This window comes from Chlorocebus sabaeus, chromosome 2 (genome assembly GCF_047675955.1).
Source record: "Chlorocebus sabaeus isolate Y175 chromosome 2, mChlSab1.0.hap1, whole genome shotgun sequence".
NCBI lineage: Eukaryota > Metazoa > Chordata > Mammalia > Primates > Cercopithecidae > Chlorocebus > Chlorocebus sabaeus.
The window spans coordinates 56,398,502-56,418,759 of NC_132905.1; the positions used below are offsets into that span (position 1 = coordinate 56,398,502).

The window sequence follows — 20,258 nt, forward strand, 5'->3', positions numbered from 1 at the left end:
GTGTACCGGAAAATGTCTCATTGGAGGCATGCAGGGATGCTGCTTTAACTGCTGGCTGCCGTGTTCTTCAAGAACTCGGCACTGGGGAAGCCACGGTGCAGCAGGACCTGGCGCCCAGGAAGCTGCTGAGTGAGCACTCAGGTGCCCGAAGCTGACACCTCCAGCGCACTCTACTGACAAAGCTTGATATCGTGCCAGCTGGCAAACGAGAGGTAGTGAAAGGGCCCATGTCCATTGCACAGCAGGCAAAGGGGGTGTGTGTGGAGCCAGCACAAGGCAATAAATCAATAATTGGCACACGATAATCTTACCTTCCTGGAGAGTCACAGCTTGTGTTTGTGATCAAAGGCACCATGGAAAGGCCCAGTAAGGAAACTGTTTCATTTTGTTCAGCCCTCTGTTTGCCCTTGCTATCTCATGGAACCATTTTTCAGGAAGTGTCAACATTTCAAACATAATTTGAAAAGTGCTGCTTTAAGATTTCAAAGGGCAGAGGGCCCAGGTGGTTAACAAGGACTTCCTGTGGAAATGAGCCTTGAGTCAGGTTTTTTATTAAAGAATAGCTTCATTGGAGAGGAGAAGGCAAGGCCTGCTGAGTGGAGGGCTAGCAGCAACGAGCCCGCGGGAGCTAGCTGGGTCTTTTAGCTTATGCTGAGGACTTTGAAGAAACCAGTGTCACATGAGGCCAGGTTGTGCAGTGGGGAACAGAGTCAGGGAAGGTACACCTTGACTGGGGAGCTCCTTAACTTTAGGGAGCAAGGGAGACTTGGGTGTGATTGTTAAGCAGGGGTGTGACATCGGCATGATGCTTGTGTTTACGTTTAATATCACCATGTGAGGTACATTGCAAGGAGAAAAGGCTATTGTTGTGATTGGAGGATTTTTCAGGCTCAATGGTGCGGAGACCAGCGTAGTGGCAGTAGAGATGGAGGAAGCAGGTTTGAAATCAGGATGTAAACTGAAAGAATTGATAAAACTTGATGAAATGATTCTTTGTAAAGTCAAAAACCAAAGAGTCAGCATTGAGTGATATTTCACACGTGGGTAGCTGCATAAGTGGTGGTGAGGCAGAAGATGGGAAAGGAGTGCAATTTTAGGGTGCGAGAAGGTGAATCTCTTTTTTTTAATGTAATAGTTTATTTTTGATAATTGAATGTGAACTTGCAGAAGTATGTCTCACGAAAACTCCCATATTTGGGTGGATGTCCTGACTGGGGCTCAGGCTAGAGGTCAGCACTGGACACTGGAGGGTGGATTTGGATGACATCCATCTGGCTGTAGTGTTCATTTGTACCCAAAGCAGTGAGGATAGGAGGAGGGGGCCAAGAACTAACCCCCAAGGAGTCCACAGTTAGGGGGAGGATGAAAACAAAACCATTGGAGAAGGCAGAAAAGGGTTGGTTGGAGAGATTATGAGAAGTAGGAAAGTGATGTATTAGCAGCTGAAGGAGAAAGTTTCAAGACGTTTGGGCAGTCACCTGGCTCACGCTGCTAGGAAATTCAAGAAGATGAGAACTGTGGAAGGACCCCAGATTTTGTGGGAAGAAAGTTATTGTTAGAAATGTGGTTTCTTTAAATGGTGAATAACCCAATTCTTTAGTGACCAGAAATGTGTGAGCAGAAATAAAGGCAGGAAGATAAAACATTGTGGTTCAGAAATCTGCCATTGGGAGAAATAAATTTGAGTTTTAGTGTGAGAGAACATCAAAGCGTAACTGTAATTGTTAGTTTTCATGGTGTTAGAGGGTTTTCATGTGGAACGGTTGCCTGGAAGAGTTCACCTAGCTTCTCTGGTCAGGGCGGTCCTCAGGCCAGGACTGCCTGGGAGCTGATTAGAGATGCAGAATTTTCAATTTCTCCCAAGAGCCTGCATTTTTTAAAAAATTTATTCTTCTTCTTATTATTTTTGAGAAGGAGGCTCGCTCTGTTGCCCAGGCTGTAGTGCAGTGGTGCAGTCTCGGCTTACTGCAAGCTCCGCCTTCCAGGTTCACGCCATTCTCCTGCCTCAGCTTCCCGAGTAGCTGGGACTACAGGCGCCCGCCACCATGTCCGGCTAATTTTTTTTGTATTTTTAGTAGAGACGGGGTGTCACCTTGTTAGCCAGGATGGTCTCGATCTCCTGACCTCGTGATCCGCCCACCTCAGCCTCCCAAAGTGCTGGGATTACAGGTGTGAGCCACCACACCTGGCCAGAGCCTGCATTTTAACAAGACCCCCCTGGTCATTTGCCTGCTTGAGAAGTACTAGTCTAGGACTTACAGTAAGTGGCAGAGTTCAGACTGGATGTAACTTAGTCCAAGAATATTTCCAGGTAATGCTAACTTAGATTTTTCTCTCTCTCTTTGTGTGTGTGTGTGTATTTTTTGGTATTTTCTTTCCATAGTGTCAAAAGTTTGGACAGTATAACAAAGAAGACCCCACTTCTTTTAGGTTATCAGATTCCTTTTCTCTGTATCCTCAGGTAAGTAATATATGTTTCTAAAATAACTACAGAACAGTACATTTTGATAGAAATTAACTTTATTCTCAGGGTAAACTGAAGCCTTTTTAATGTTTTGAGACTCAGTCTATAGGTGACAGAGATTGTTCAACCCGAGTCGAATGTGTGTCGAGGCAAGACGCACCCTAAGCCCTATAGAAGATAAAGATGACATGCAGAGGGGAGGAAACTCATGCATACATTTTCATGAACAGGCAAAATAGGATCACTGATATAAGGCCATAAAAAATATCTCTGATGTGTAGAAGTTCTGGGGAAACAGTCAGCTACCTCAGCAACAAACCAAGAAAATGAGCACACATGGAGATGAATATAACAAAACAAAACCACAGTTAGTGCAACAAATATTTAATAATATGTCTGTGGTTATTATGTGCATCATAACCAGGAGTGAGCAATAAGCAGCTCCTGAAAGTAACTGCACTCTGCATGAACAAAGCCTAAACAAAGCCTTTGGAAGCCATTGGACAAGAGAGAGGAGCGGGAAGAGTAGATGAATTTCCATCTCCATTGTAATTTAGCAAATAGAGTGTAACTCATAGGTGTCTATAAGGATTGCAGGAGCTGAGGCCAATTGAGTATTAAATATTTAGCACAATGCCAGTCACCTGTTCAGCACTAAATGTGACCTAGCTCCATAGCAGGTGCCTGGGACTCTAAGGTGCCCATGTGTGAGAGGTTAAAGTTGTGTTGTGTTGTGGGAAGAGTCCTGGACCGGCCAGAGTCAGGGTGAGGTTCCAGTGCTGGCCCCGCTGGGCTGACTTTAGAGGAAGTTCCAGAGCCCTGTAGAATTTGGTTTCCCACCTCTAGCAGTAGGGAGTTGCTCTGGTGAAGTGGTTTGCAGGGTTGTTTTTTTTTTAAGTCATGGAATCCTTTCTTTGAGGAGCTGCCCTTAAAAGCCAGCACATAAAGCAGATAGAGTTGGTGCTTCTCCGGTTGTGCCCATGTACCACCCCTATGGTGGGTCCCACCAGAGCCCTCATCCCTGGGCCCCTGAGGACTTGATGAAGACTCTAAGAGCACAGCTTGAAAACCAGATGAAATGCTTTCTCAGATTCCTTCTGTCAAGGCATTCTAGGAAAGAGGCCAAGAGCCCAGTCTCTAGAGCCAGGCGGCCTGGTGTAGAGTCCAGCTGCGACACTCAGTAGTGGGGTGACCTTGGACAAGTTGCTCGCCCCTCTGTGCCTTAGTTTCCTCACCTGTAAACTAGGGATGGTAAGATAACTTACCTCATGGGCTTATTGGAAGGATTAAGTAGTTCTTGTCAAGTGCTTTGTGCCTTGCATATAGGATGTATTGAATGTCAGCCTTGATTATTATTTAGGAACCTATGATTCAATATTTGGAGTCTCAGGAAGCTTTATACTTCACAAGACAGCTCATTTTCATGTTCTGGCAACTCTTTAACGTGAGCTGAAAGTCTGTCCCCACCCCTTCTCATCCTCGAGGGTGAGAACCTATGGCTGCAATGTCATCCCTTGTCCCTTTCTCCCCTGCACCCGTACTTCACCATCCCAGCTTGTGTCCTGAGCCGTCACCTGCTGTTCCTGTGCCTGGAATCCCCTTCCCCCTGGCGCTGTGGCCGCCTCAGCCATGTCTCTCAGGGTGCACCGTCAGTCCCCAGAGCTCTAGGAGGTCTCCTCCTGGCCCTCCACCCCCACCTCCCCAGTGCTATCCTGTACTCTGGCTCATAACTCGTAGCCCCAAGTGTGCCTTTCTCACTGCGTCTGACTTCTCTGAGAGCAGATATTCTGTCTCCACTGCCTGGCACAGTGACTCTGGAAATGTTTCTTTGGCGTTTTTTTTAACTGTGGAAGCTCTGACATACCCAGAGGCCCTTTTTAAAAAAAAAAAATATATAAATTTTTAATTTTTTTTTTGAGACGGAGTTTTGCTCTTGTTGCCCAGGCTGGAGTGCAATGGCGCAATCTTGGCTCACCACAGCCTCCACCTCCTGGGTTCAAGCATTCTCCTGCCTCAGCCTCCTGAGTAGCTGGGACTACAGGTGCCTGCCACCATGCCCCACTAATTGTGTATTTTTAGTAGAGACGGGGTTTCTCCATGTTGGTCAGGCTGGTCTCGAACTTCTGACCTCAGGTAATCTGCCTGCTTTGGCCTCCCAAAGTGCTGGGATTGCAGGCATGAGCCACCACGCCCAGCCAGAGGCCCTTTTTAAAAATAAATAAATAAAATAATTTAATTTTTAATTGTGGTAAAACACACATAACAAAATTTACCATCTTAACCATTTTTAAGCATACAGTTGAGTAGTGTTAGGTGTATTCACATTATTGAGCAACTGATGTCTAGAGTTTTTCACTTTGCAGAGTTGAAACTCTGTGCTCATTAAGCAACAACTCCCAGTTTTCCTCTTTCCCCAGCCCCTGGTACCACCTTATGCTTTCTGTTCTGTGAACCCAGAGAGCCCTTTCCTGGGTTCTCCTATTTCAGACCCCTGAGGTAGATCTACTCTGTGGGTATCTAAGAAGGTTACAACTATATGCATTTCTCTTTCATTCTTTGTGAATGCAGTTCATGTTCCATCTGAGGAGATCTCCATTTCTTCAAGTGTTTAACAATAGTCCTGATGAGTCGTCATATTACAGACATCATTTTGCCCGGCAAGACCTGACCCAGTCCCTCATCATGATCCAGCCCATTCTCTACTCTTACTCCTTTCATGGGCCACCAGAGGTAAGGCTCTACCTGAGTGCTTTCCTGAGGATTGGAATCACCTATGCTTTTTTAAGCAAATTTACTTAGAGAGCAGAACTGTAAAAAAATAAAACTTTGAGTTTTTATAGTAATTTAAATTATTAAATTAAATTTAATTTAAATTTCTATTAAAAAATACCTTTAGGAAAATGTCAAAGACATATAAAACTATTATTTGTGGAAGGCAGGAATAAATGTAAAAAACTCTAAGAAATAACATGGTTGCTTTCTTTTTCCTTGTGCTCGTATACTTACATCCAGCAATTCCATGTCTTGTAACTGAAAGAAAGACTCCTAGATACAGAACAGACTTTGTGCAAAAAAAAAAAAAAAAAAAAAAAAGTAAAGGAACTACTATAATAGAGAATCAAATAACAATCCGAATGTTTAATATAGGAAAATAAATAAGTAACCTGAGAAATGCAATTGACCCTCAGTATTCATGGAGGATTGGTTCCAGGACCTCCCTCAGATACCAGAATTCTTAGATACTCAAGTTACTAATATAAAATTGTGTAATATTTGCATGTAACCTGGACACATCCTCCTATATACTTTAAGTCATCTCTAGATTAGTTATAATACCTATTATGTAAGTGCTATGTAAATAATTGTCATACTCTATGGTTTAGGGAATAATGACAAGAAAACAAGTCTGTACATGTGTAGTGCAGATGCATATTTTTTTCATATATTTTCAATCCAAGGTTGGTTGAATTTTCAGATGTGGAACCCACCGATATGGAGGGCCAACAGTATTCACAAAATGTATGTAACATAATAAAATACAAAGTCCTTACGTAAAAATGTTACATGAAAAAAAGTCAAAATAGAAACTTTTTAAAATATTCCCTGCAAAAATAAAGAACTATGTAGAAAAAAACCAAAATATCAATATTTGTTATACTTGGGTACACATTTTCAAATTTTCTTTATTGAGTACAACTTACTTTTATTATTGAAATAATTACTGGCTGGGCGCGGTGGCTCAAGCCTGTAATCCCAGCACTTTGGGAGGCTGAGACAGGTGGATCATGAGGTCAGGAGATCGAGACCATCCTGGCTAACACGGTGAAACCCCTTCTCTACTAAAAAAAATACAAAAAAAACTAGCCGGGCGAGGTGGCGGGCACCTGTAGTCCCACCTACTCGGGAGGCTGAGGCAGGAGAATGATGTGAACCCGGGAGGCGGAGCTTGCAGTGAGCCGAGATCCGGCCACTGCACTCCAGCCTGGGAGACAGAGCAAGACTCCGTCTCAAAAAAAAAAATAGAAAAAGAAGAAAGAAATAATTACTAAGATAGCAGGTGGATCACCTGACATCAGGAGTTTGAGACCAGCCTGGTCAGCATGGTGAAACCCCATCTCTACTAAAAATACAAAAATTAGCTGGGCATGGCACCAGTAATCCCAGCTACTCAGGAGGCTGAGGCTGGAGAATCGCCTGAACCCAGGAAGCAGAGGCTGCAATGAGTTGAGATTGCACCACTGCTTTCCAGCCTGGGAACAGAGCAACACTCCCTCTCAAAAAGAAAAATAATGATAATAATTACTGATATAAAAATTATATAATTATTTATATAATATATAAAATATTACTTATAAATAAATAATAAACATATATATATTTTGAGATGGAGTCTCACTCTGTCACCCAGGGTGGAGTACAGTGGTGCAATCTTGGCTCACGGCAACCTCCACCTCCCAGGTTCAGGTGATCGTCCCACTTCAGCCTCCTGAATAGCTGGGACCACAGGCACGTGCCACCACAGCCCAGCTAATTTCTTGTGTTTTTGGTAGAGACAGGGTTTTGCCATGTTGCCCAGACTGGTCTTGAACTCCTGGGCTCAAGTGATCTGCCTGCCTTGGCCTCCCAAAGTGCTAGGTTTACAGGCGTGAGCCACCATGCCCAGCCATAATATATAATTTGTAGTAAACTTCAAAATTTGTGTTAAATGCTATTTTTCATATAGGCATCTGTATTCTGTCTCATCTACAGAGAGTGTCTCTGATTGCTAAAATACATACAAAACTGAGAATATTCAGAATTATTTTTCGTTCTAAGATCAAAAGATATTACTAAGCCTGGTCAACATAGTGTCAGACCCTGTCTTTACAAAAAATAAAAAATTAGTTGGGCATGGTGGCATGCCTCAGCTACTCTAGAGGTTGAGGTGGGAGGGTCACTTGAGCCCAGGAGGTCGAAGCTGCAGTGAGCCAGGGTCACATCACTTGACTCCAGCCTGGGCAACAGAGCAACACCCCGACTCTTAATTTAAAAAAAAAAAAGGTATTAATTTCCCTTCTCAGTTGATGAGGAATTATTTGGAGTCTCTTTTTCCTACAAAGTCAAGAATGAGTCAGGAGCAGAAAGTGGAAGTGTGTGAGGAAGAAAAGTGGGGAGCCACTGTGCTGGGCACCATTTGTAAATAGCCTTTGCTGTGGATACCAGGCATGGGTCAGGGTTGGGTGGAAGTGGTGGCTGTGTGGGGAGCAGGGAAAACCAATGCCATCTTTCTCTTTTTCTTCAGCCAGTACTCTTGGATAGCAGCAGCATTCTAGCTGACAGAATTTTGCTGATGGATACTTTCTTTCAAATTGTCATTTATCTTGGTGAGGTAAGATGATATTTTTTGTTTTTAAATTGGGGAAAAGGCATACACATTTATTTAATTGTGCACACAAGGAGAATTATTGTCCTTAACTGGTTTTTGTTTTCTTCTTATTTATTAATTTAGGTTTTTAATGACATTTGTAACAACAGTTTGGGCTTAGAAAGCGCAGTGGCTTTTATTCTAGTGAATAGAACCTTTTCTTATGTCTCTGGAGTATTTGTATATTTATTAATTTTAATAATATTTGCTGTAAATATGGGCCAGGCACAGTGGCTCATGCCTGTGATCCCAGCACTTTGGGACGCTAAGGTGGACAGATCACCTGAGGTCAGGAGTTCAAAACCAGCCTGACCACAGGCAAAACCCCATCTCTACTAAAAATACAAAAGTTAGCCAGGTGCGGTGGCACACACCTGTAGTCCCAGCTACTTGGGGGGCTGAGGTGGGAGAATCACTTAAACCCGGGAGGTGAAGCTTGTAGTGAGCTGAGATCACGCCACTGCACTCCAGCTTGGTCAACAGAGTGAAACCCCGTCTCAAAAAATAATAAATAATAATATATGCCGTAAAAAAATCTCAGGTGTCCGGGAGGCGGAGCTTGCAGTGAGCCAAGATCACGCCACTGCACTCCAGCCTGGGAGACACAGCGAGACTCCGTCTCAAAAAAAAAAAAAAAAATCTCAGGTGGTTCTTTTTTTATTTTTATTTATTTATTTATTTTGAGACGGAGTCTCGCTTTGTTGCCCAGGCTGGAGTGCAGTGGCACGGATCTCGGCTCACTGCAAGCTCCACCTCCCGGGTTCACACCATTCTCCTGCCTCAGCCTCCCGAGTAACTGGGACCACAGGTGCCCGCCACCACGCCCAGCTAATTTTTTTTGTATTTTTAGTAGAGACGGGGTTTCACCGTGTTAGCCAGGATGGTCTCAATCTCCTGACCTCGTGATCCACCCGCCTCAGCCTCCCAAAGTGCTGGGATCACAGGCGTGAGCCACTGCGCCTGGCCGGTTCTTTTAAATCACTGTAAATCATTACCTTCAAAGTTAGGCAAAACTAGCTTATTCTCCTCAGTAAATATTTTATACATACTACTGTTCTTTCAGAGTTAGCGTTTAGAGCTAAAGTTGTGCTTTGATGAAATGACATGGCCCAGGGAACTTCACACTATGTCTGTGGATCCCTAGGATGGCTGTGGATAGCTTTCAGTCCATTTCTTTCTCAGAAAGAAATTCTGAGACTCTGTGGGGTTTCTCAGTGGGGCTCATGCCCTGAGAAAGGGAATAGCTTCTCTGAATTATTTGCATCTTTATGGAAAAATCCTTTAATGGAGATGATGGTGATATTTATATTCAGTGATGCTTTTTCTTCTATTGTATGTTCTCTACCTTCATAATATTGGCTATTGATTTGGTTTCCTACTGGCCAACCATTAGAAATGATTTCTGATATCGTGAAAAGATATAAATTGTGTTTCGGGATTCCTTTAGTAACTTAGGAAGTATTTGTTTTCTAATACTCCTAAGTATTTTATAACTGTAAACTTTTTTCAGCATATTAACACCCAGTCTGCTAGCCACTTGCACACAAGTGCTAGGCTGTCAGTAATAGTCCTAGACTGAGAGCCGGATGACCAGCTGCTCTTCCCACTGGGTCCTTTGGTATCAGTATAGTCGGCCCTCCGTATCCACAGGTTCCACCTCTGCAGATTCAGCCAATGGCAGGTTAAAAATAATTTTGAAATAATGATAAAAAATAATACAAATAAAATGTATAGCACAGGCCAGGTGTGGTAGCTCACACCTGTAATTCCAGCACTTTGGGTGGCCGAGGCAGACGGATCATCTGAGGTCAGGAGTTCAAGACTAGCCTGGCCAACATAGCAAAACCCTGTCTCTACTAAAAATACAAAAATACAAGCGTGGTGGCAGACGCCGGTAATCCCAGCTGCTTGGGAGGCTGAGGCAGGAGAATCACTTGAACTCGGGGAGTGAAGGTTTCAGTGAGCCTAGATTGCACCACTGCACTCCAGCCTGGACGACAGAGTGAGACTCTGTCTCAAAAAAAAAAAAAAAAAAAAAAAAAAAAGAAACACACAAGAACTATTTATACTCTTTACATTGTAGTAGGTATTATAAGTAATCTAAAGATGATTTAAAGTATATGGGAAGATGTACGTCAGTTATATGCAAATACTATGCCATTTTGTATGAGGGACTTGAGGATCTATGGACTTTGGTATTGGGAGGAGTAGTCCTGGAACCAATCTCGTGGATACCGAGGGCCGACTGTACTGATGATGAAACATTCTTTGCCCTAAGCTCACCCCTTATCGACATTTCTTCTGTAACCCCTGATGCTGTTCATTCACTTGTTTATTGAGCACCTTCTTGTGCAAGTGAGGGGTTCTAAGGATAAAGACAGTGACACTGCTGTCACCTTCCCAAAGCCCCGAGTGTGCTGAATGCAAGTGTTCTTAGGAACCCCTGGCCCCTAGTGAGCTTGTGGGCATTTCCCATAGGCCAACTGTCAATCACAGCATTTAGACCTGGAAAACGGTAACTGCCACTCTGAGAGGAAGCGAGCAGGCTACAGAAGGAGGCATCTGATGAGAATCCTCTGCCTGGAGCCATGTTAATGGCTCTGTTAAGACACATTGCACACTTGCTGTAGCCTTCCTCCATTTTTCCTGTCCATTGTCTTCTTGTTCCCCTAAATAACATGCAAAAGCACTTCACTTTATTTATAAAGGTATATGAATCAGTTAATGAATGTTTCTTGATTTCCTGTGATACAAGATATTTTCTTTTTTTTTTTTTTTTTTTTTTTTTGAGACGAAGTCTTGCTGTGTCACCCAGGCTGGAGTGCAGTGGCCGGATCTCGGCTCACTGCAAGCTCTGCCTCCCCGGTTCACGCCATTCTCCTGCCTCAGCCTCCCGAGTAGCTGGGACTACAGGCGCCCGCCACCTCGCCCGGCTAGTTTTTTTATTTATTAGTAGAGACGGGGTTTCACCGTGTTGGCCAGGATGGTCTCGATCTCCTGACCTCGTGATCCGCCCGTCTCGGCCTCCCAAAGTGCTGGGATTACAGGCTTGAGCCACCGCGCCCGGCGATACAAGATATTTTCTAGAGCAGTTGCTGATGAGTATAAAAGAAGGAAGGGTGATAAAATGTGTAGCTTAGTCAGGGAGACAGATCGTCTGCTTTCTACAGTTTAGCATATGGCTTCTCTTCACTGCCTGATCAACACTCATACTTTGATTCTTACAGCTCTTGTCTCCTTTGCCAAAGGTACCTCAATTCAGGGCCCAGGGGGAGCAGAGGATAGGGATGAGTCTGTTGCACCCAAGTCTGTATGACTACTGCTTACTGGAGGAGGAGTGTAATATGTGTGCCATTAGGAAAGGAGACAGGGGAGTGGAGTCTGTGTGGGCAGCCAACAAAGCCCTTTCCTTACCAGATATGTGGAGATGAGAGGCTAGACTGAGTGAAAACAGTGGAAGTGGAAAAGGAGGGAGGCCGCCGCTCCTTGGGATGAGTAATCCACAGGCTTTGTTAACTAGTTGATATAGAAGAGAGGAGGCATGAGTGATGCCTGACATTCCTGGGGTAATGTGCAGGCAGGGGTGTCCTGGATGCACCCATTTTTCTTACTCCTGCTTCTCCTCCTGCTGGTAGCTCTGCTTTGCTCTCCCTCTGAAGCTTGTCATTTTTGACATTACACTTCTTCACTGGAAACAAGCTCTGGGTGGCCATGGTAGAATGTCAGTGTCAGTGAAGGCTGTTGTTACAGTTTCCACAATAGTTTTTGGTTGGTTTGTTTCTGTGTAGACCATAGCCCAATGGCGTAAAGCTGGCTACCAGGACATGCCCGAGTACGAAAACTTCAAGCACCTTCTGCAGGCACCACTGGATGATGCTCAAGAAATTCTGCAAGCACGCTTCCCGATGCCACGTTACATTAACACGGAGCATGGAGGCAGTCAGGTGAGCGAGCTGAGTTCTAGCTCCAGTGGTTTGTTCGTTTTATGATAGATTGTTATTGCTATACATCCAAACAGGATGGTTAATATTTTATGTGATGACATAAGTTGACACACAGGTAATCTTCCAAATATGACTTCTTTTTAAATGAGTGGTCAAAATACACTTGTGTAAAGGGATTGCCAAGATAAAATATACATTTTATGTTTTAGGATCCTTAAATGGAGAGCCACTGGGCTTAAGCTAAAGAAATAGATTACTGTGCAGTAAAACAATTCTAATTTAACCAAAGAAATGTTGTAAAAAATTATCTTTTTTCTGTTACGTTAATATTAATGTCACTTTTTAATCTTTAAACCTTTTTGTTGTTAAAGGCTCGATTCCTTTTGTCCAAAGTGAACCCATCTCAGACACACAATAACCTCTATGCTTGGGGCCAGGTAAGAAATTTTCAGGTATTTGGGGAGGATGCCAAGCTAGTTTTTTTTTAAACTTGTTTTAAAATTCTACCAATTGGATCTCTTTTGGCCTGGAGACAGAATAACTGCATAACTTGGGTATTTTGCTGGGGAGTAGCAGGCAGCGAATCAACTTGAATAACATGGCTGGGCCGGAGCTTGAGGGGGCTCCCTGGGCGGGTCCCCTTCCACAATATACAGCATAACATACCAGGTTCAGGCCAGGGGACAGAGCACTGTACTGTGGCCTCCATGGGGGTCTCGTTCGTCACACAGCAGCGTGGCCCCTAGTCCTCTCTCTGCCAAGAACACAGGGCAACTTCTCACCATCGATTTTGCCGCCTCCTCACTTTCCAGCCTAATTCCTTCCCTTTTCTCCCACCCCGCCCCGCCCCCCACCAATTACTACTTTATCTAACTGTTCCCAGCATTTATGTCTCTCTCAGATGAGTCTTTCCTTTCATTCTGTTTTCTTATAACATTTTTAAAATTAAACTTTTTTGAGATAATTGTAAATTTACATATAGTTATAAGAAATAATACAGAGGGATCACCTGTATCTTTTACCCATTTTCCCTTAGTGTTAACATCTTGCAAAAACTATAATACAGTATCACAGCCAGGATACTGAGATTGATAAGGTCAAGATGTGCGGCATTTCCATCACCACATTTATTATGCACTTTATTTCTATGAATGTTACATTGTAACATATAATGAAATAATTGTACAACTCACCATAATGTAGAATCAGTGGGAGCCCTGAGCTTGTTTTCCTGCAGCTAGATGGTCCCAGCTGGGGGTGACGAGAGATGGTGACAGATCATCAGGCATTAGATTCTCATAAGGAGCACGCAACCTAGATCCCTCACATGCGTTGTTCACAATAAGGTTTGCATTCATATTAGAATCTAGTACTGCTACTGATCTGATGGGAGGTGGAGCTTAGGCGGTAATGCGAGTGATGGGGAGCAGCTGTAAATACAAATGAAGCTTCACTCACCTGCTGCTTACCTGGTGTGTGGCCTGGCTCCTAACAGGCCATGGACCAGTACTGTCCGTGGCCTGCAGTTGGGGACCCCGATTTAAAGTATATGGGAGGGTATGCATAGGTTATATGCAAATGCTATACCATTTTGTATTAGGGACTTGAGCATTTATGGATTTGGGGATCCACAGGAGGTCGCAGAACCATTCCCCCACAGATACTGAGGGATGGCTGTATATAGAAATACAATTGAGTTTGGTATGTTTATCTTGATTCCGTGACCTTCCTGAGTCACAACTCTTAGGAGTTTTTTGTAAATTTCTCCAAAATTTCTACTTAGACAATCATGTCATCTGCAAGCCAGGGACAGTTTTATTTCTCCTTTTCAATCTGAATTACTTTTACTTTATTTTCTTGGCCTGTTTTACTGATGGTTACTTCTAGCACTATATTGCATAAGAGTGGCGAGACTGGACACCCTTGCCTAGTTCCCTGCTTTGGGGAAAAGTGTTCAGTCTTCCACCATTAAGTATAACAGGAGCTGTGGGCTTTTTGTAGCTCTTTTATCAAGTTGAGGAAGATCCCCACTACTGCTATTTTTCTGAGAGTATTAAAATCATGAATAAGTTTTTACTGTTGTCATGTTTTTTATGTACCCATTGGTATAATCATGTGATTTTTTTTTTTTTTTTTTTTTTTTTTTTTTTTTTTTTTTGAGAAGACGTCTCACTCTATTGTCCAGGCTAGAGTGAAGTGGCGGGATCTCGGCTCATTGCAACCTCTGCCTCCCGGGTTCAAGCAATTCTCCTGCCTTAGCCTCCCAAGTAGCTGGGACTACAGGCACCTGCCAGCACACCCGGCTAATTCTTTTGTATTTTTAGTAGAGATGGTGTTTCACCATGTTAGCCAGGATGGTCTCAATCTCCTGATGTTGTGATTCACCCGCCTCAGCGTCCCAAAGTGCTGGGATTACAGGCGTGAGCCACCGCACCCGGCCAATCATGTGATTTTTTTTTGTAAGCCTTTTAATATGGTGAATTGCATTGATTCTTTGAATATTAAACCAGACTTCCATTCCTGGAATAAACCTCACTTACTCCTAGCATATAATTATTTGTATATATGGCTGAATTCTATTGGTTAATATTTTTTCGAGAATTTTTCCATCTATATTTATGAGGAATATTGGTTTGTAGTTTTCATTTTTTTTCTCCTGTTTTTGTTTGGTTTGGTATCAGGATAATACTAGCTTCATAAAATGAATTGGGAAGTATTTCCTTCTCTCCAATTTCTGGGGAAGATTGTGTAGAATTGGGGATACTTCAAACATTTGGTTGATTTCTCTATGAAGACATCTGGGCCTAGAGATTTCTTTTTTGAGAGTTTTTAGATTACTGACTCAACTTCCTTAATAGTTATAGGGCTCTTAAAATTATTGATTTCATATTGGATGAGTTATGGCAGTTGTTTTTTTTTTTTTTTGAGGAATTGTTCCATTTTGTTTACACTGTCAAACTTACGCATATAAAGTTGCTTGTAGGATTCCCTCATTATCCTTTAGATGTCCGTAGAGTCTGCAGCGATACCCGTTTTATACCTGATATTGATAAATTTATGTCATCTCTGTTTTTTCTTTTCTTTGTCAGTCTTGCTAGAGTTTGGTAATTTTATTGATCTTCTCAAAGAATCAGCTCTTCATTTCATTGACTTTATTATCTTTTTATTTTCAATTTCATTGGTTGCTGCTCTAGTCATTATTATTTCCTCTCTCCTGGTTGCAATAGGTTTTTAAAAACTCTTCCAGCTGGGTGTGGTGGCTCACACCTGTAATCCCAGCACTTTGGGAGGCGAAGGTAGGCAGATCACGAGGTCAGGAGTTCGAGACCAGCCTAGCCAACACGGTGAAACGCTGTCTCTACTGAAAATATAAAAATTAGCTGGCGTGCTGGCACATGCCTGTAGTCCCAGCTACTCGGGTGGCTGAGGCAGGAGAATTGCCTGAACCCAGGAGGCGGAGGTTGTAGTGAGCCGAGATCGCGCCACTGCACTCCAGCCTAGGTGACAGAGCAAGACTCTATCTTGAAAAACAAAATAAAAAAAAGAAGTGAATTTATTATAGACAGTGTATAGTTGGGTCATGGTTTTTAATGCAGTCTGCTGAGCTCTCTTACTTGGTATATTTAGACCATTTATATATAAAATGTAATTAATGATATGTTAGGGCTTAAGTGTGCCATTTTATTTTTTGTTTTCTGCTTTTCTTTTTTCATTTCGTTTTGTATACTTTTTTCCTGCCTTCGTTGTGTGTACTTTTTTCCTGTCTTCCCATGAGTTATTTGAACATGTTTTAGGATTCCCTTCTGACTTGTTTGTAATGTTTTTGAGTGTATCTCCTTATTTAGCTTTTTTAAGTGGTCGCTCCTAAGTTCCCTAGGTTTTTTTAATTTTAATTAAGATGAGGTCTTGTTATGTTGCCTAGGCTGGTCCTAAACTCCTGAGGTCAAGCGATCCTCCCACCTCAGCCTGCCAAAGTGCTGGGATTATAGGCATGAGCCACTACACCTGGTCAGACCCTAGGTATTACATCATATATGCGTAACTTATCACAGTCTACTGGTGTTTTTTATCAGTTCAAGTGAAGTCTAGAGACCTTCCCTCCCTCTTCCATCACTTTCCTCTCCCCCATCAGTAATATAATTATGTTAAATATTTCCTCTGCATACATTTAGTATCACATCAGACAATGTTATAGTTTTTGTTTCAAGCATCAAACGTAATTGATAAGTCTTAAAAAGGAAAACCTATTATATTTCTCTATATGGTTGCTTTTATGTTTTCTTTATTTTTAAAGATCTTTTGGCCATTCTTTTTTTCTTTTTTCTTTTTTTTTTTTTTTTGTTTGTTTTTTTGAGACGGAGTTTTGTACTTGTTGCCCAGGCTGGAGTGTAATGACGGGATCTCAGCTCACCACAACCTCGGCCTCCGGGTTCAAGCAATTCTCCTGCCTCAGCCTCCCGAGTAGCTGGGATTACAGGCATGCACCACCATGCCTGGCTAATTTTGTATTTTTAGTAGAGACAGGGTTTCTCCTTGTTGGTCAGGCTGGTCTCGAACTCCTGACCTCAGGTGATCCGCCTGCCTCAGCCTCCCAAAGTGCTGGGATTACAGGCATGAGCCACCACACCCAGCCTACTTTTAGCCAGTCTTTTTAGCATAGGTCTGCTGGTGATAGATTTTTAGTTTTCTTTTATTTGAGAATGTCTTGATATCCCTTTCTTTTCTGAAGAATATTTTCTCTGCGTATAGGATTCTGACTAACAGCTCTTTTCTTTAAGCAGTTGAAAAATATTGTGCCGCTTCCTCTGGCCTTTATGGTTTCTTATGAAAAGTTCACTGTCAGTCTGTGTTTTCCCCTGTAGAGAAGGTGTCATTTTCCTCTGGCTGCTTCCAGTAGTCTTTTTCTGTTGTTAGTTTTCAGGGTGGATGGGCAGGGGCAGAGAAGAAAGTGTAATTACGACATGTCTTGGCATGGATTTCTGTGGGTTTATCCTGTTTTGGTTTACTCAGCTTTTTGCTTCTGTAGGTTTGTATCTCTTGCCAAATAGGAAAGTTTTCGGTCATTATTTCTTTGAATGCCTTGTCACCTGCTCTCTTTTCTTTCTTTTTTGACATCCAGTGACATGAATGTTAGATCTGTTGCAGTACCCCAGGTACTACATTTCCATGTATTTTCTTTCTTTTGTTCATTTGGGTAACTTCTATTATTTTGTCTTCCAGTTTATTGATTCTTTTTTCTGTTCCCTTTCTGCATTGAACCTATGCGCTGAGCTTTTTGTTTGTCACTGTATTTTTCAGTTACAAAATTTCCTTTTGGTTCTCCCTGTCTTCCACTTCTTTCCTGGGACCTTGTTGTTTCTTTGCTGAGGCTTCCTGTTTTTTCATTTGTTTCAAGTGTGTTTGTAATTGCTCATGAAGCATTTTTATCACGGCTATTTTAAAATCTTTGTCAGGTGATTTTAACATTGTTGTCAACTTAGTGTTAACACCTGTCAATTGTCTTTGTAAATTCATTTGGAGGTCTTGGTAATCACTTTGTATAAGTGATTTTTTTTTATTGAAACTTGGACACTTGAGTGTTTGTATGAGACCCTGGATCTTACTTAAACCTGCTACTTTTCACTGATGTTTTCTTACACTACTCTGATAGGGAAGGTGGTAGTGGGGGTGTGGGGGGTGCTGGTGGGCTCCATTACTGCCAGGTGGAGGTGGAGAAGTCCAGGTTTTCCACTGGCCTCAGTTGACACCTGGGGGCGCCTAGTGATATCTTGTTACTGCTTAGTGGGAATGGGAGTTCCAGCTCCCCCATAGCCTCCAATGACACCGCTGTGGAGCTGGCCTTGTTACATTTGGGTGAAGGTGAAAGTCCTGACCCTCCACCAGGCCTCTGATGCCACCCCAGTAAGCAGGGGGAGGGGCATATATTTTGGCCAGGTTGGGGTGGAAGTCCAGGCTCCCCACACGGCCTCTACTGACACCACAGGGGTAGGACAATTTCTTAGTTGGCCATTGGGGATGAACTTCCTGGTTCCATACTTAGCCTTCTCTGCCACCATCTTGGTGGGAGTGTTGAGGTGCCTTGTTACTGCCTTGTGAGGGTAGAAATTTTGGCTGCCCACCCAGCCTTTGCTGGTTCAGGTGGGTCAGGGCCACAGTTTTTCCTCTCATTTTTGCCCGGAGTACAGGGGTTATTATCTAAGATTGTTCTGTCTTGCTAGGCTGCTTTAGTCCTTTGGCTAGAGAAAGTGGGTGCTTTTTGTTGTTTTGTTTTGTTTTGTTTTGTTTGAGTCTGCGCTCAGTGACAATTTGCCAGCTTCCTCAGCTCCAAACTCGGAGTGTATGAGGCATAAGAAAGCCCGAGGAAGGCCGGGCGCGGTGGCTCAAGCCTGTAATCCCAGCACTTTGGGAGGCCGAGACGGGCGGATTACGAGGTCAGGAGATCGAGACCATCCTGGCTAACCCTGTCTCTACTAAAAAAATACAAAGAAAACTAGCCGGGCGAGGTGGCGGGCCCTGTAGTCCCAGCTACTCGGGAGGCTGAGGCAGGAGAATGGTGTAAACCCGGGAGGCGGAGCTTGCAGTGAGCTGAGATCCGGCCACTGCACTCCAGTCTGGGCGACAAAGCGAGACTCCGTCTCAAAAAAAAAATAAAATAAAAGAAAGCCCGAGGACTCGCTGTCATGTTGTTACTTGCATCCCGAGGTCTTCAGTGTGTCTTCTGTCTTCTCTCCACCTTTAAACATCGTCTTAGGCTTGGTTTATATAAGATGCCCAAGGTTTTCAGTTGTACTTAGTGGGAGGAATAGAGAAAAGTATGTCTTCTACTCCTTCTTCCTCAAAATCCTCTGAAAACATTTTGATCATGCTTACACTTTTCTAATTAGAACAGCACGGTTTCATTTTAGAAAATGTGAATATGTTTTAAAAAATAAAATTTAAATTACCTAGAATCATTTTCTAAAGAGTTAACTATTTCCAGCTTTTTTCTACATAATATAAAGTATATTATTGTGTGTGTGTGTGTATGTATATATATATTTTTAATGTCTTTACAAAATTGGAATCTTACTACAAATTGAGGTTTCTATTCAATTTTTTCCCATAACATTAATAAAATTATAAGCTTTTTCTGATATTTGAAGTATCTATCTGTTCAGTGGAGATACCAGTTCACTTGTTCATGGGTACACCATTATCCAGCTTCTGTAGTAAGCAGAGCATTTAAGAGGAAGGGCAGGCATGTGGGACTCCGTGAGCTCACATTGGTGGGGAGCTAGACCCTGGGTACTTCATCAGGACTGTGGAGAAGAGGGTAAAGTAGAAGTCCTGATGTTCAAAACTAGCAGGTGGTGGCGGCCTGATCTCAGCATACCAGGAAAGGATTTTGTGAGGAAACTGTGCTTTAGTCAAAAGAAGTCGTTAGTGAGGCAGAGGATGGGGTGATGGGAGTACTCCTAGCAGAGGGGACAACACCTGTGAATACTCTGAGGTAAGGTGCTTGACAGCTCATGAATTCTAACCAGCTTCTAAGATATCTGCCAACTAATCTTTATCATTACATTTCAGGAAACTGGAGCACCCATCCTAACTGATGATGTTAGCCTGCAGGTGTTCATGGACCATTTGAAGAAGCTGGCTGTCTCCAGTGCCTGCTAAGCTGAGGATGCAACCAGGAAATTGAAGAGAACGGTGTCAGATCGTGTTCAAAATGTCTAGAAAGGCTTAATAACATTCCTGTTACTTTTCTAGCAGATTTTAACAAATAATCAAGGAAATTTTGTATGTAACTCTTTAGATTATAATTTATTTGTATTCCTGTCTTTGTCCTTTTTCTTGCACTATAAAATTATAAGGTCATAAATGTTTTGGTACTTGTAGATGTTTATGTGCTTTTTGTATCCTAACTTTTAGAATCTAAATAAAATCAGAGGTAATGTATTTTGGCAACTTGTTTAAGTGAGAATCTTAATGATCGTAAGAAAATAAATCCAGATGCAGAAAGTACTGGCTAAAATATTGCTAATACAAATGTTATTTCCTGAGGTCTCTGTGTGAGTGTGTATGTGTTTTAAGTGACTTCCTTAAGAGGTGTTTCCTGAACTTAATCCTCATAATTAAAGCAATACATACGCAGGATCAAAATGAAACAAATACCTTATCCTAAAGAACTTATAACAAATAAGTTACCTCCACTCTATAAACTCAGACCTACTTTTTGAAGATAACTGCTTTTAACCTCTCCTTACAAGATTTTTGTTCTTGATGTATTTAATTTTAGCCCATATCTCAATTCCCATTTTCAAAGAATCAAGATAGTAAGACCTTTCTCTCTACCCTCCAGCTATACCTTTGGTCATTTTTGTATTTTTATTTTTATATATATTATTTATTTTTATATTATCAAGATTGGTAAAATTTATATTCTGGGTCAGGTACAGTGGCTCAC

General features: G+C 42.4%; 1 protein-coding gene across 3 annotated transcripts in view; it reads left to right on the plus strand.

Annotated features, from left to right (window-relative positions):
• SEC23B (SEC23 homolog B, COPII coat complex component) overlaps window positions 1-19,854 on the plus strand; it is a 49,598-nt gene extending 29,744 nt beyond the window's left edge. For all 3 annotated transcript variants that reach the window (XM_007961169.3, XM_007961164.3, XM_007961165.3), the window contains exons 15-20: window positions 2,384-2,461; window positions 5,033-5,194; window positions 7,746-7,832; window positions 11,657-11,812; window positions 12,184-12,249; window positions 19,379-19,854. In XM_007961169.3, coding sequence (XP_007959360.2) covers window positions 2,384-2,461; window positions 5,033-5,194; window positions 7,746-7,832; window positions 11,657-11,812; window positions 12,184-12,249; window positions 19,379-19,468 — 639 coding nt within the window. In that variant the 3' untranslated portion in view covers window positions 19,469-19,854. The remainder of the gene's footprint in view (window positions 1-2,383; window positions 2,462-5,032; window positions 5,195-7,745; window positions 7,833-11,656; window positions 11,813-12,183; window positions 12,250-19,378) is intronic.
• Window positions 19,855-20,258: the final 404 nt, after the last annotated feature.